The 15,049-nt window shown below is 44.0% G+C and overlaps 1 protein-coding gene across 8 annotated transcripts in view; it reads right to left on the bottom strand.

The window, feature by feature from the left end:
* The window catches only part of tti1 (TELO2 interacting protein 1), a 33,557-nt gene that overhangs the window by 16,726 nt on the left and 1,782 nt on the right, over window positions 1–15,049 (bottom strand). For 6 of the 8 annotated variants that reach the window (XR_005461357.1, XR_005461356.1, XR_005461354.1 and 3 more), the window contains exons 2-4: window positions 11,588–13,948; window positions 6,792–6,959; window positions 4,759–4,910 (exon numbers count right to left, since the gene is read on the bottom strand). Coding sequence is in view for 1 of the 8 variants with exons in the window: in XM_038803078.1 (XP_038659006.1) it covers window positions 4,749–4,910; window positions 6,792–6,959; window positions 11,588–13,901 (2,644 nt within the window). In the remaining 7 variants the exon portion in view is untranslated. Of the gene's footprint in view, window positions 1–4,748; window positions 4,911–6,791; window positions 6,960–11,587; window positions 13,949–15,049 lie in introns of all 8 variants that reach the window. The other 2 variants (XR_005461360.1, XM_038803078.1) reach the window with 2 other exon arrangements.

Below are 15,049 nucleotides of genomic sequence, written 5' to 3' on the forward strand. Positions count from 1 at the left end.
ATGGGATGTCGCTAAAGGTGGCCTCGGTGGGCGAGGGGGGGGGAAAGAGGCGGGCTTTGTAAAAAAGCAGAAACCACGAACGACTGCGCTGTACCCACCCAAAATGGGACTGTTGTTTTTTTTTTGGAAAATTACGTCCCTAATCCTAATATTTCTGTTCTCACTGATGCAAGTGGAAATTGGATGTTATTTAGCAGTTAACAATTAGCGTACATTTGCACCTCCAAAGCACTGACCTACCTCTTTGTATTGATGCTGACTGATCTAATTTGTATTTCCAGCATGTACTCTATGTTCTTTCAATCAAGTCTTGCTGTTTATGTCATTTACAGAACAAATTAGAATTGTGCTCCAAAACCTAATACAAATTCACTTGATCGCAAACAAGTCATTTGAATTCGCCAATGTCACTCCACAAAGATTGTAAGCAACTTTGAACATCAAACAGAAATTCAGAATTCTGTGATTCAGTAAGAAGGTAAACAAAAGATTATAACACAGTTCTGAGGGAGTGGCAAGGAACATAGCTTTCTCATGTACACTTGAAACATTTCTTTGTCAATTGGGATTTCAGCTAGGTTTCTAGCAATCCCCATATTCTCTGGGTTACTCCAAGTAAAACCCCCAGGAACTTCAAGCCTTACTTTCACAAAAGAGACCCGACAAACAACAAATATCCAGTAAACCCTTGAAAATCATACAAACTAACATCAAAATAAAGGGGAGGTGGTGGCACAGTGGTATTGTCACTGGACTGGTGATTCAGAGACCCAGGGTAATACTCATGAGGACCTGGGTTTGAATCCCACCATGGCAGATGGTGGAAATTGAATGCAATAATTATCTAGAATTAAAAGTCTAATGATGACCTGGAAACCATTATTGATTGTCGGACAATTTTGTGCCAAAATTGGAGAGGTGTCTTACAGATTAGTCAAGCAACAGCTGGACAGGGTCATATTCACAAATTACACCTTACCGAAAACGCACCTGGGCATGTCTTGTCCCAACAGCAGGACAGACCTCTCCGAGGTGGCAGACAGTGGTATGCAGTCAGGAGGGTATTGCCCTGGGAGTCCTCAACATTGACTCTGAACCACAAGACTTCTCATTGGCTTCAGGCCAAGCATGGGCAAGAGAACCTCCTACTGTCTACCCCCAGCTGATGAATCAGTACTCCTCTATGTTGAACACCACTTGGAGGAAGCACTGAGGATGACAAGGGCGCAGAATGTACTCTGGGTATGGGAACTTCAATGGCCATCACCAAGAGTGGCTCAGTATCACCACTGATAATCGAGCCTAAAAGGACATAGCTGCTCGGCCAGGTCTGAGACAGGTTGTGAGGGAACTAACACGAGGGAAAAACATTCTCACAAACCCACCTGCCACAGATGCATCTGTCCAGGACATATATCAGTAGGAATGACCACTGCACAGTCCCTCCAGCGTGCTGTGTGGCACTACCATGGTGCTAAATGGGATAGACGCAAAACAGATTTTGCAACTCAAGACTGGGCATCCATGAGGCACTGTGGGCCATCAGCAGCGGCAGAATTCTACTCGGCCTCAATCTGTAACCTCATGGCACAGCATATCCCCATTCTACAATACCACCAAGCCAGGGGATCAACCTTGGTTCAATGAGAAGGATATGCCTGGAGCAGCACCAGGTATACCAAAAAATGAGGTGTCAACCTGGTGAAGCTACAACACAGGACTACTTGTGTGCCAAATAACATAAGCAGTAAATGATAGACAAAGCTAAGTGATCTCATTGGATCAACGGCAGATCAGATCTAAGTTCTACAGTCCTGCCATCCAGCCGTGAATGATAGTGGACAATTAAATAACTCACTGGTGGAAGAGGCTCCTGAAATATCCCCATCCGCAATGATGGAGGAGGCCAGAAAATCAGTGCAAAAGACAAGGCTGAAGCATTTGCTACAATCTTACAGTCAGAAGTGCTGAGTGGATGATCCATCTGTCTCCTGCAGAGGTCCCCAGCATCACATATGCCAGTCCTCAGCTAATCTGATTCACACAATGTGATATCTAGAAACGGCTGAAGACACTGGATACTGCAAAGGCTATGGGCCCTAAAAATATTCCGGTAATAGCCCTGAAGTCTTATGCTCCAGAACGTGCCGCGCCCCTAGCCAAGCTGTTCCAGTACAGCTACAACACTGGCATGTGCCTGGCAATGTGGAAAATTGCCCAGGTATGTTCTGTACACAAAAAGCAAATCAATTAGACCCAGACAATTGCTGACTTATCAGTCTACTCTCAATCATTAGTAAAGTGATGGAAGGGGTAATCAACAGTGCAATGTAGCAGCATTTATTTAACAATAACCTGCTCACTGATACTCAGTTTGGATTCCGCCAGGGTCACTCAGCTCCTGATCTTGTTACAGCCTTGGACAAAAGAGATGAACTCCAGAGGTGAGGTGAGAACGACTGCCTCTGACATCAAGGTAGCATTTGATCGAGTATGGCATCAAGGAGCCCAAGTTAAACTGGAGTCCTTGGGAATCAGCGGGGGAAACTCTCCACTGGTTGGGGTCATACCTAATACAAAGGAAGATGGTTGTGGTGGTTGGAGGTTAGTCATCTCAGTCCCGGCTGAAGCAAGTTCTGTCGAGGACACTACCCCGAGGAACTCCTGCAGTGGTTTTCCGGGACTGAGATTACTGACCTCCAATCATGACAACCACCTTCCTTCCAACAGAAGATCAGATGTGGGGATGTTTGCTCGCACCATTTGAGACTCCTCAAACACTGAAGCAGCCCACGTGCAAATGCAGCAAGATCGGGACAGGATCCAGGCTTAGGTTGACAAGTTGCAAGCAACATTTGTGCCACACAAGTGGCAGGCAATGACTGTCTCCAATAAGAGAGAATCAAACCATCGCCCCTTGACATTCAATGGCATTACCATCACTGAATCCCTCACTATCAACATAATGGGGTTACCATTGACCAGAAACTGAACTGGACTAGCCATATAAATGCTGTGGTTACAAGAGCGGGTCAAAGGCTAGGAATCCTGCGGCAAGTAACTCACCTCCTGACTCCCCAAAGCCTTTGCACCACCTACAAGGCACAAGTCAGGAGTGTGATGGAATACTCCCCACTTGCCCGGATGAGTCCAGCTTCAACAACACTCAACAAGCTCGACACATTCAGGACAAAGCAGCCCACTTGATTGGCACCCATTCCACAAACATTCACTTCATCCACCACCAACGTACAGTAGCAGCCGGGTGTGCCATCTGCACCAGCCATTTTTAAAGTCAGGGTGGGTACCAGCCGGTGGGTCATGCGCAGGTGTCGGGAGGGTCGCAGGGCCATCGGTCACGCCATTCCCGATCATGGGAGGAAGTGCCCAAAGGACGCAACCAGTGTTTAAAAATGCCGCCGCGACTGATTTTCAGAATGTCGGCCATCGCGCACATGCGTTCCCCCTCAGCAGTGCCCAGGCCTGGAGCCCGGCAAGGCAGACCGTCACCTACTGACGCCAGCGCACTGACCCAGGCGCAGATGCTTTAAAAAAAAAAAAATCGATGGAGACTTCACTCCAGAAGTGGCGGCAGAGAACAGGTCACGCGTCCCGTACACTGACGTCGCGTGCTCTGGGTGCGAGAGAGTCTGCCATTTTTGTAGCTGCCAGCAGTGCTGGTGTGAGCTCCAGGGCGTCTGGTGAACAACCCATGAAGAAGCTGGAAACAGGAACAAAGCAGTATAAAGATGATTTCTTGAGGTATGCCACTGCAAATCAGGATGCAACGTTCATGTGCGTTATACGCAGAGAATTACTAGCAAATGAAGGATTAGAACTCTCAAAACTTCAAAGGCATTTCAAGACTAAGCATGGCGAGTTCGAAGACAAACCTCTTGATTTTTTTCAACGGATGCAGTGAGATCTTAAATCATCAGCTAATGTCCTTAGCAGAAAGGTAACATTGAATGACAAAGCAAACGAGACCTTGAGGACCAACCAGGCTCACCTGTCACATCAAAGGTAAGCGAAAATGGTGGGTCATGAAGTTTGGCCAACATGGGTCCCAAAGGATGGCCGCTTGGTAATAATGGGTCCCGGGCAAAAACGTTTGAAAAACACTGAACTACACGATGAACTGCAGGTACTCACCAAGGCTGTTTATTCAGCACCTTCCAAACCCTAGGCACAGTAGCACAGTGGTTAGCACTGTTGCTTCACAGTCCCAGGTTTAATTCCTGGCTAGGGTCACTATCTGTGCGGAGTCTGCACGTTCTCCCTGTGTCTGCGTGGGTTTCCTCCGGTTTCCTCCCACCAGTCCCGTGTGGGACATTCTGAATTCTCCCTCTGTGTACCCAAACAGGCGCCGGAATGTGGCGACTAGGGGATTTTCACAGTAACTTCATTGCAGTGTTAATGTAAGCCTACTTGTGACAATAATAAAGATATTATTACCATCTAGAAGGACAAGGGCAGAAAATACATGGGAACACCACCACCTGGAAGTTCCCCTCCAAGTCACTCACCACCCTGACTTAGAAATATTTCACAATTTCTTCGCTGTCGTTGGGTCAACATCCTGGAACTCCATCCCTAATAGCACAGTAGGTGTACCTACACCACATGGACTGCAGCGGTTCAAGAAGGCAATTCAACAGCACCTTCTCAAGGGCAATTAGGATGGGAACAAATGCTGGCCTAGCCAGAGAAGCCCACATCCTGCAAAAATTAGTTTAAAAATATCGAACAGTACAAGACCTTTAGCCGCAGCTTAATGCTTTTGTCTGACAGGAGGTGAATGCATCTCTCCAGCACATCTTTGGCAATTTGGATATGAGCAGGCAACACCTTTTTCACATCTGGATGGTCAGAGCTGATGTCAGGTTCCAGTTGATCGGGGATTTCACCTACTGAAAGAGAACATACGCATACATGTTTAGTGTCAGCTACAACATTGTAAAACATGACAGTGATTGAAACAGTGATAGAGGGTGGCGCAGTGCTGCCTGTGGTGCTGAGGACCCGGGTTCAAACCCGGCCCCGGGTCACTGTCTGTGTAGAATTTGCACATTCTCCGCATGTCTGCATGGGTTTCACCCCCACAACCCAAAGATGTGCAGGGTAGGTGGATTGGCCACGCTAAATTTCCCCTTAATTGGAAAAAAAAGAAATAACTGGGTCCTCTAAATTAAAAAAAAAAAGAGTGATAGGATCAAGATCATTGGTGCTGGGTCTTTCACATTCACAGATCAATCAGACCGAAAAGACAAAGGTTACTGCTTTGACATCAGGCAAGCCAGCATCCCTGGTTACTTCAAAATATACTACAGCACAGATGAGCAGTGAATTTTCTTGTTTGTACAGTGACAGCCAGTGCCATAGGAAATTCCCAACCTAAGGTCAAGCTTTTATACCAGTACCTATCCAGAGTTAAACAATTGAGACTCATATAAATAAGGGCTTCAAAAATATCTTATTTGAGGCTTCAGTAAGCACAGCTCCCTTGTGGAACTTGCTATTACGTTTGCACAACTCCTAAAGGTAAGAATGTGAAAATCTAACAATTTATAAAGTTCTGGAAGGCGATGACCTGCTATAGGTGCATAAAACTATCCACATAAGAGCATTGAATACTTTTATATTTGGATTGTGAGATTCCTCATGGCTCCAGAAGCAACAGAGTTGCCTGACTTTCGTTCTTCCAGAATCTTTTTGATTTTATTATGGGGTTAAAAGTTCAGTTCAGGGTCAAGTAGCATGCCAAGGTTATAAACAGTTTGGTTGATCCTCAGACAGTTAGAAAAAGGGAAAGAGCTTATGGTGAAGGAAATGAGTTCAGGGTGGTGTCCGAAGACAATTGCTTCGATCTTCTCAATATTTAATTGAAGGAAATTTCTGCACAAAAAGAAGTGGAGTAATTTATTTTTTTGCTAGTTGGTTTTCCAACAGCAATATGTTCCTGCTTGCTATTTATCTAACCCTCGTGTCCAGGTTGGCTGTCTGGAAACTATGGTGTCACGGAAGTATTAAATCATTTAAAATCTAATATTCAAAACAAACAGACTACATTAAGAGAGACTATAGAAGAGCTTACACAAAACAATTAATAAACTGCATTATTCTCGATTGAAAAGGTTTTACATTCCTTCTCAACAATACATTGTCAGATTTCGGGTAAAATAATTGGCTCAAATTATGCTGTATTTGAAGGCAGGATGGCTGATTGGGAGGGAAACACGAAACACAAAGTAAGTTACTTAGGGGACTGTGTGGGTCTGATTGCAGAATCCTCTCAGTATCACAACAAACAAATCACAGTTCAAGAGCTCAGGCATAAAGAGGGCTTAAACAAATACAAAAGGCAAAACAGATGAAAAAAGGCAGACTGCAATAAGACACGATGAAGCGAGAGAAGATTGCAGAAATGCAATGAACATGTGAGAAAGGATTAAGAGGATTCACTTCAAGTCACTGCATCCAACAACTAATAGCTGGGATAATCACAGAAAAAGCCTGCATGTTTGAAGAGAGCTGATTTTTCAAGTACTTTCCTAATAAGAACCAAAAAGGAAAAGATATAAAAGAACCAAGTTTGATGAGATAATAATGTAAAGCTAAAGCTTGCAGTATACAATCTTTCGAGTGTCAGTCAACTACATAGATGAGATCACAGGCTCTTATTTGATAGTAGGCTGATGCGCACTGTGTGTACATTGAAGATTATGGATTGTATCAGAGATAAAATGACATGCCTTCACGATGTGCAAGAGGCATTCTTACGCAGGAAATACCTGTTTTGTCCAGATCAATATCGTCAATATCCCCCTCAGCTAGATGCTTCTGCTTCTGATATTCCTGGAAAAAGCACCGGATCTCTTCTGCTGTGATATCAGACCTGCAGACTTTATCTTGAGGTTTTTCCTTTTTCTGAATTGGATCCTTAGGTGGAAACCAGTGAGCTATTTTGAGATCAAAAATGTATAAATTATTTTGTTACTGAATCCCTCATTAATATGCTGAAGAGCTTCTTTCATTCCTCTTTCAGCTTTTCCCATGGGGTCGCCACAACACTGATTGATCACACTTTCATATTTTGGATTTGGTGGGAAGCTTTACAACCGGATGCCCTTCCTACTGCAAACCCTCCCCTCATTTATCCAGGCTGGGGACTGGCACCGATACAAGCTATCTTGCCTGCACCAGAGGCTGGGCTTGGTTGAAGAGCGTCTGACGATCAAACTTTACAAAGGCAATTGAATAGCATTTACACAACCTGTACGTTAATTGGAACCACAGTTTCTAAACTGCATTAATTCATTGGAGAAAACAAAGATATATCCACCTACCTAGAGGATGCACCTCTCTATTAAATTTCCACTGTAATAAAATAGTAGTGGCCATTTGTAATGGCACAAAACTTTCAGCATATGCAGGATGACTGCCACACCCTCCATCATGTGGAATTTTTAAAATGTTTTTTGTCTATTTAATATTATTCCGGACCTCACACTGGACAGAGGCTTTACAATGACCGAAGCCACTGCTGACTCATGACTCACACGAGGAACTTTCTGGCTTTTAGAGCAGCTACAATTTCATTGTCCCCAAAGGTATGCAAACAACCCTGTGCTTAAAGGTCAAATTCTAAAGAGATTTCACAACAGCACTTTACATTTCTAAGGCAGGCTCTGGCCAATGGAAACTGCCCGTCTGCGAGGGCAAAGGATCCTGAAAACCTCCTGTAAGTTTATTAATGGGCGAAACATTAACCATTTCAAGAACCCAGACCATGAATATACATCTTTTGTCCAAACCAAAGGGCACGATTTAATAAAACAAAACCCCAGAGCCAGTTTTGGGCATGAATAGTGGATGTTTCTTGGCACCTGCAACGCCAAGAATGACCCCGCTACTGAACGGGACTCTATTTTTCAGGCTTCGGTGAGGAATGTCCCGCCGAGGTCACATTTACATTAATTTCCTGCTCTGACAAGCTGAGCTCGACAGTGCAGGAAGAGATCAAGCACCATTTTTAAATGTCAACCCGATCTCTGTACCCCCTGTGATGTTCCTTGTATAGCTCTCCAAGATAGCTAAAAGTTGTAGTGTTTACAAAGAACATAAAGCTATGTATTTAAAACAAAGCTAATTTATTTTACACTACTTTAAATGGTTCGCACACTATACTAAGTAATAGTTAACAAAATAACAGGATTGAATCTACGTTACATTAATCTATTATGTCGCTCTAATACAACCAACACTATCTCAACTTCACCATAAGCTTCTCCCAGAATGCTTAGACGCAGCCTTTTATAAGACTACTCAGTGATGCCGTCTAGTGTTGAGATACATGAACATCATCTTAACCCTTTACTCTCCTTAGATTATACATATCATTACACCCCCACTTTGGTCTCTGGACCTCCCCAACACCTCAATTTACCAATTAGGGGGTCTTTAAGCCCCCCTCCCCACATCTCATAAGGGCAGGGCACCTCCAGGCCCAATCCCAGGAATGGGCAACCTGGCACCTGGGCACTGCCTGCCTGGCATTGTCTCAGGCAGCCTGGCAGTGCAACTTGGCAGTGCCAGAATGTCCAGATGGCAGAGCCAAGGTGCCCAGGTGGCACTGCAGTGCCAGGGTACCATCCTGCCAAGAGACCGGCCATACGGGGACATCCGATCCGCCTGGTTCAAAGGTTTGTGGAAACCTGTGCTAAATGGCAGCATGGCGATTTCTCCCCTTGGACTTTCGATTCCAGGCCCTGGGATACTCTGGCTTAGACATATGCAAGGACTGGTTTAGCTCAGTGGGCTAGACAGCTTAGAACTTAGAACAGTACAGCACAGAACAGGCCCTTCGGGCCCTCAATGTTGTGCAGAGCAATGATCACCCTACTCAAACCCACGTATCCACCCTATACCCGTAACCCAACAACCCCCCCCCCCAACCTTACTTTTTAGGACACTACGGGCAATTTAGCATGGCCAATCCACCTAACCCGCACATCTTTGGACTGTGGGAGGAAACCGGAGCACCCGGAGGAAACCCACGCACACACGGGGAGGACGTGCAGACTCCGCACAGACAGTGACCCAGCCGGGAATCGAACCTGGGACCCTGGAGCTGTGAAGCATTTATGCTAACCACCATGCTACCTGGTTTGTAGCATGCTGCCTGGTTTGTGATTCAGAACAAGGCCAGCAGTGCGGGTTCAATTCCCCTACCAGGTGAGAATTCTGAATTCTCCTTCTGTGTACCCAAACAGGCGCCGGAATGTGGTGACTAGGGGCTTTTCACAGTAACTTCATTGCAATGTTAATATAAGCCTACTTGTGACAATAAAGATTATTATTATATTTTTTGGGGTGATGGTTAAGGGATATTCTCCAGGACATAGGTTAAACTTCCCTGCTCTTCTATGAATAGTGCACTGGGATATTTACATCCACTTGAAGGAATAGAGAGGCCTTTGGTTTAATGTCTCTTCTAACATGTACTGCCTAGATTAATGTGGTGATCTCGGTAGTGAATCTTGAACCCACAACTTCCTATCTCAATGAAATGAAATGAAAATCATTAATTGTCACGAGTAGGCTTCAATGAAGTTACTGTGAAAAGCCCCTAGTCACCACATTCCGGTGCCTGTTCGGGGAGGCTGGTGCGGGAATTGAACCATGCTGCTGGCCTGCCTTGGTCTGCTTTAAAAGCCAGCGATTTAGTCCAGTGTGCTAAACCAGCCCCAAGAGGCGAGGGTGCTACTCTGAACCAAACATCCAAGTCCCCTATGGCTTTAATGCCCTTATGATCAAGCTGGTGCTGAAAACTTAACACAATGTTCTAATCCTGCAATGCCGGATATTCTACCTCATAAACATTATCTAATCCAAAGCTTGTTGCCTGTCTCCTAAATTCCATCAAACTATGTCAACCCATCACGCCCATGCTTGCTGACCTTTTCAGTCAACATTTCTAATTTTAAAATTTTCATTCTTGTTTTCAAATCTCAGTGGTCTCTCCCACTCTCTGTAATGTCCTCCAGCCATACAACCCTCCCAAGATCTCCTTGCTTCTCTAATTTTGGCTTCTTGTGCAATTGATTTATTTCACTCCACACGGGTCACCACGCTTTCAGGGCCCAAGCCCAAAGCTCTGAAAAGTTCCTTGCTAAAACTCTCAGTCTCTCCTTCTAAGGTGCTTCTTAAAATCTACCGTGGACTGAGCTTTTGGTCACTTGTCGTAATATCTCATGTTGCTCGGTATCAAATGTTGTGATGATAATCAACCACTAGTGCTTTGAGACGTATACTCATTTAAGGTGCAAGTTGTTGTCGTCTTTACTTGTGTTATCTGCATTTATTTATAAAAGCAAAAATGTTGCTGTTTTTAATATATTTATAATACTCACATATCTAAAGTTGCAAGGCTGGACAAAAAAAAATTCAAGTAACTACAGATGAATAGCTCCATTATTTCGTGACTCCCGCCATTAGAATAGGTTTTACAATACCAGCTTAAATCAGTAACAAAGAAAATGCTGGAGATACACATGTCAATCAGATATATAAAGAGAAAAGGCAGGCTCGGACAGTTACAGGTCTATAATCTTCAACACAACTGAAGATGATAAGATAAAAATGTGTTTGATGCGTAGAGTTGCAGTTATAAAACTTGGCTTACTGGTGTTTTGTGCGAAACTGAAAGCACTATAGTCTTAATGATCGTCATATACCAACGAGGGTATAGATGAGCAGATACAGTGCCCAAAGCTGATGGCACAGTAGTTAACACCAAGGACCAAGGTTCAATTCTGGCCTTGGGTGACTGCGTGGAGATTGTATGTTCTCCCCATGTCTGCATACGTTTCCAGGTGCTCCAGTTTCCTCCCACAGCCCAAAGATGTGCTCATTAGGTGGATTGGTCATGCTAAATTATTTGTCCCTTAGTGTCCAGGGATGTGCAGGTTAGGTTACTGGGATAGGATTGGGTAGCTGGGGGAGTGGACATGGGTAAGGTGCTCTTTTGGACGGTTGGTGGGGACTCAAGGCAAATGGCCTCCTTCTGCACTGTAGGGATTCTACGATTCCTGCTTGAGACTAATTCTGTGAAAAAAAGAATTACCTTTAAGACCCAATATACACATTAATTATATGTTCTTAAACTTTGTAAATTTCAGAAAAGGGCCATCATCATAATCTGTTCATATGCCATGTGGGATGAATATGGAGTAGTTACTCTCTCTGGTGGTAGAAACAGATATTACTGTTCATATGGAATTTTATAGGTAATGTTGGTTTAAAGATGGTACTTTCTGGAAGCAGTAATGGTCAGCTTTGTACCTCGCCTGGAAAAGTTTTATGCATCAGGCCTGTGAAATTCCTTCCTTACATCAGACTACCCTCATTTTCAAACTAAAATGCCATGCTAATTGCAAAAGCGGAAATCCACTAAGTGGAAAACATTTTTCTTCCCGTAGAGCAAAATGTTCAACAATATTGAATCTCAGCTATTGTTGAAAAGTAATCACAAACTGCGTGCTACATTCTAACACAGGTCCATATTATCTTGGCTCAAGACACATACCTAAAGCTGACATAAGCGAAAAGAGGACAGAGAAAATTAGCTCAGCCTTTTCATTGTAGTAATGATCAAGCGACAGCAGCACATCCTGGATCACATCATCGACCAAAGGCAGTAAACTGGCATCGGAATAGCTAAACATGACACTAATAACACGCGGTGTGTGAGGGTGTTGGGTTAGACTTCTCAGGTTGAGGGAAATTGTGTTCACTAGATAGTCAGAATTCTGATTTATCAATTCCCGAAGTGAATCATAACCACAGGCATGGCAAAGATCTACTAACGTCCTTGTGGCCATTTGACGAACAAGCAGAGTCTCAGCTCCAACTTTTTCTATTACTGGGTAAAGAGATGTTATTAAAAGCAAACGGATTTCCTTATTTAACACACGGGCAAAATAGCCGATTCCTTCAAGCTGGATGCAGATTTGCCAGATATTACTATTCATTGTGTGAACAGTTAGACTTTGACTTGAGTACAGGTAACCACTGTGGGATCGTCTCGTAAAACCCTGAAATTTTGGTTGATTTGTGTTGAGACAAGTCTCATATTCTGACTCGATACTTGTTACCAAATGCCAGTTAGCTGTGCTTGTGTACTCCTCAATAATGGAAGTCACGGTCGCCTTGAGATCATCTGTGCAAATTGGAGTTTCTCTTTCATGAAGAACATCTACATCTAAGCCTGCAGCCCCGAGTAACAGTTCATTAATCACTATCGCAGCCTGTTTCCTATACACTACTGACTCTTGGTACAGGTCCATGAAATGATCCACAAGCAGATAGAGATTACCATAGTAACCTAAAGCCCTACAAATCTGCTGCAGTAATGCAAATACACATTCTTCAGTAAAATACTTGAAGTATTTTCTCTGTGCAGCAGGCTTGCACCACGTTTTTAAGTGATCCCAGCCGGATAAAGAGTGTGCTGCGGCCTGCAGTTCCTCGACCTCAGAATTCAAACGCCGTTCTTCTACAATTCTCACATCTGTGACATCCAGCTCTAGGATTTGCATCAGTGCTTTTGAAAGACGTCCAAGATGAACAGTTGAATTTAGAACAACATTGACTTTGGGCCCTAATAATTTTAAGTAGCCAAGCAACAAACCCAAGGATTTCAATTTACTTTGGTCGTCCAGTGTTCTCATGAGTCTTGGAAGAGCGGTTGTGAGTGCATGCAAGTTTTCAGAAAGCACATTGGTGAAATCTTTGCTCTCGCACATCACACATAGTTCAGAAATGCTTCTCAAAACCTGACTACATCTGGTTTGCACCTCTGGTCTCTCATCACACACCAGCCCCACCAGAACTTCCAGCAAATGGCCGATGGACGGTTTCAGGGATTTGTTACAGTAAGACAGCAAATAGTAAACTAGTTCAACCAATTCCAACCTTACTTTCCAATGTGGGTTACCAGCTGCGCAGCTGTTGAGATTCTGTAACAGTACATCCAGCTTGCTTGCAGTATTTTTCACCCATTCTGGTTTTCTGCAAATTACAAGTTCAGCAAGCTTAAGCTCCCCTGCACAGAGCATTTTCTTGTCATGGTGGGTTTTGGAGACTTGGTCGTTGGCCATGACCAAGCCCACCAACTTGTACCAAACCTTGATGGCATAACATGTAACTAAGTGACCCTGTTTAACATCTCCAGAGATAATGCGTGTCATTCCTAAAGTGATCCCAGGCAAAAATGAGGCAAATGAGTCTCCAACTTGAAGGAGGCCATTGTCGTCAAAAGAATGGTGCACATCTGGACAATCACACTGTAAAATCAAGACCAGCAAACACTTCAGGGCAAGAATTTGGAGCTGTCTTGATTTTTCATGTTCAGCTATGTCTAATAGCAGCGAGATAACAAACCCTTGGATAGGAAGCATGTCTGGCTGGTACAGACTTAGCAGAATGTCACCATATGCTGAATGGAGTAGGGCAATGAGTCCTTGGACAACTGCCATTTTAAGCTCCTCTGAAATAACGGCCAACTTTCCATGGTTGCCCGGGGAAGACAAGCAAAGGGAAAGTTCGGAGAAGAGGTCATAAAGTTGTTGCTGATTCCGCACACATGTTCTAGAAATAATAAAATGAATGCACTCCACCACACTCTGGACAAATCTTTCTTGTTTTAGACGAGGTGTCCGCAATGAAAATCTGAGTGGAAACAAGACATACTCCTGCAAGTCCTGTAAGGCTGCATCTCCAACCTTCTGTAGCTGAGATTGAAGGCACTGTACATTGTTGATAGTCTGCTCCTTTGTTAGCTGAACGCAAATTGGACGCAAGACACCAAAAGCCTCTTTTGGGGAATCAAATATGGCCATAATTCTGTCTTCGTCACTCCTACTGTTTCACATGCTGTTTCACCATCCTGTAAAAGGGAAACAGAATATGAAATATTCCAACAAAGTGAACATAAAAGTCAGAGTTTACTAAAAATAAACCAAACAAGTAGCAATGTTACTGGTGAAGTAACAAGTTATTCTGAGTGGCATATCATATTGGTAACGGAGCAATCTGTACACAACTGTACCAACTGATACTCTAGGCCCTGCCTGAAATCAGTTAAATTCACACTAAGACAGCCATGATATTATAGAGCGAAAGCGGGAAAGGGCGAGTGAGCGGGAGAAAGAGCAAATGAGCGAGAAAGAGCGAGTGAGCGAGAGAGAAAGAGCGAGTGTGTGAGAGAGAAAGAGCGACTGTGAGAGAGAGAAAGAACGACTGTGCAAGAAAGAGGGAGCGTGTGAGAGACTGAGCGTGAGTTTGTGAATGAGAGTGAGTCTGTGAATGAGAAAGAATGAGTTTATGAATGAGAAAGTAAGTTTGTGAGAAAGCATTGCGAGAGTGTGGGTGTGTGAAAGAAAGTGAGAGAAAGCAAGTGTGTGAGGGAAAATGAGTGTGTGAGAGAAAGTATGTGCGTGAGAGAAAGCGAGTGTAAGAAACAGAGTGAGTATGTGAGAGAAAAAGAGTGCCTGAGAGAGAAAGAGTGTCTGAGAGAACGTATGTCTGAGAGAGAATGTGTGTGAGAAAAATAGTGATCGTGTGTGAGAGAGTGAGAGATAGTGAGTGAAGGAATTTAATTGAGAGGGAGTACTGGGTGCTCAGAGATTGGTGGGGCTGGGGGAGGGTGTGGATGGAGGGAGAAGGTGATGCTGTTAGGTGCTCAGAACTGATGGCTGCCCAGACTTTGGACAGCCTCAATTTTCTTCCTTAAGGGAGGGGAGGTCCGTCTAGCCCAGGACGGTGCGTCGCGTTGTGTGAATGAGTAAGCGTGTATGTGTGGAGGGGAGTGTTATATAATAATCTTTATTATTGTCACAAGTAGGCTACATTAACACTGCAATGAAGTTACTGTGAAAATCCCCTAGTCGCCACACTCCAGCGCCTTGTCGGGTACACAGAGGGAGAATTCAGAATGCCCAATTAACCGAACAAGCATGTCTTTCGGGACAAGGTGAGAATGTGCAGA

Source organism: Scyliorhinus canicula, chromosome 7 (assembly GCF_902713615.1).
Source record: "Scyliorhinus canicula chromosome 7, sScyCan1.1, whole genome shotgun sequence".
Taxonomy (NCBI): Eukaryota; Metazoa; Chordata; class Chondrichthyes; order Carcharhiniformes; family Scyliorhinidae; genus Scyliorhinus; species Scyliorhinus canicula.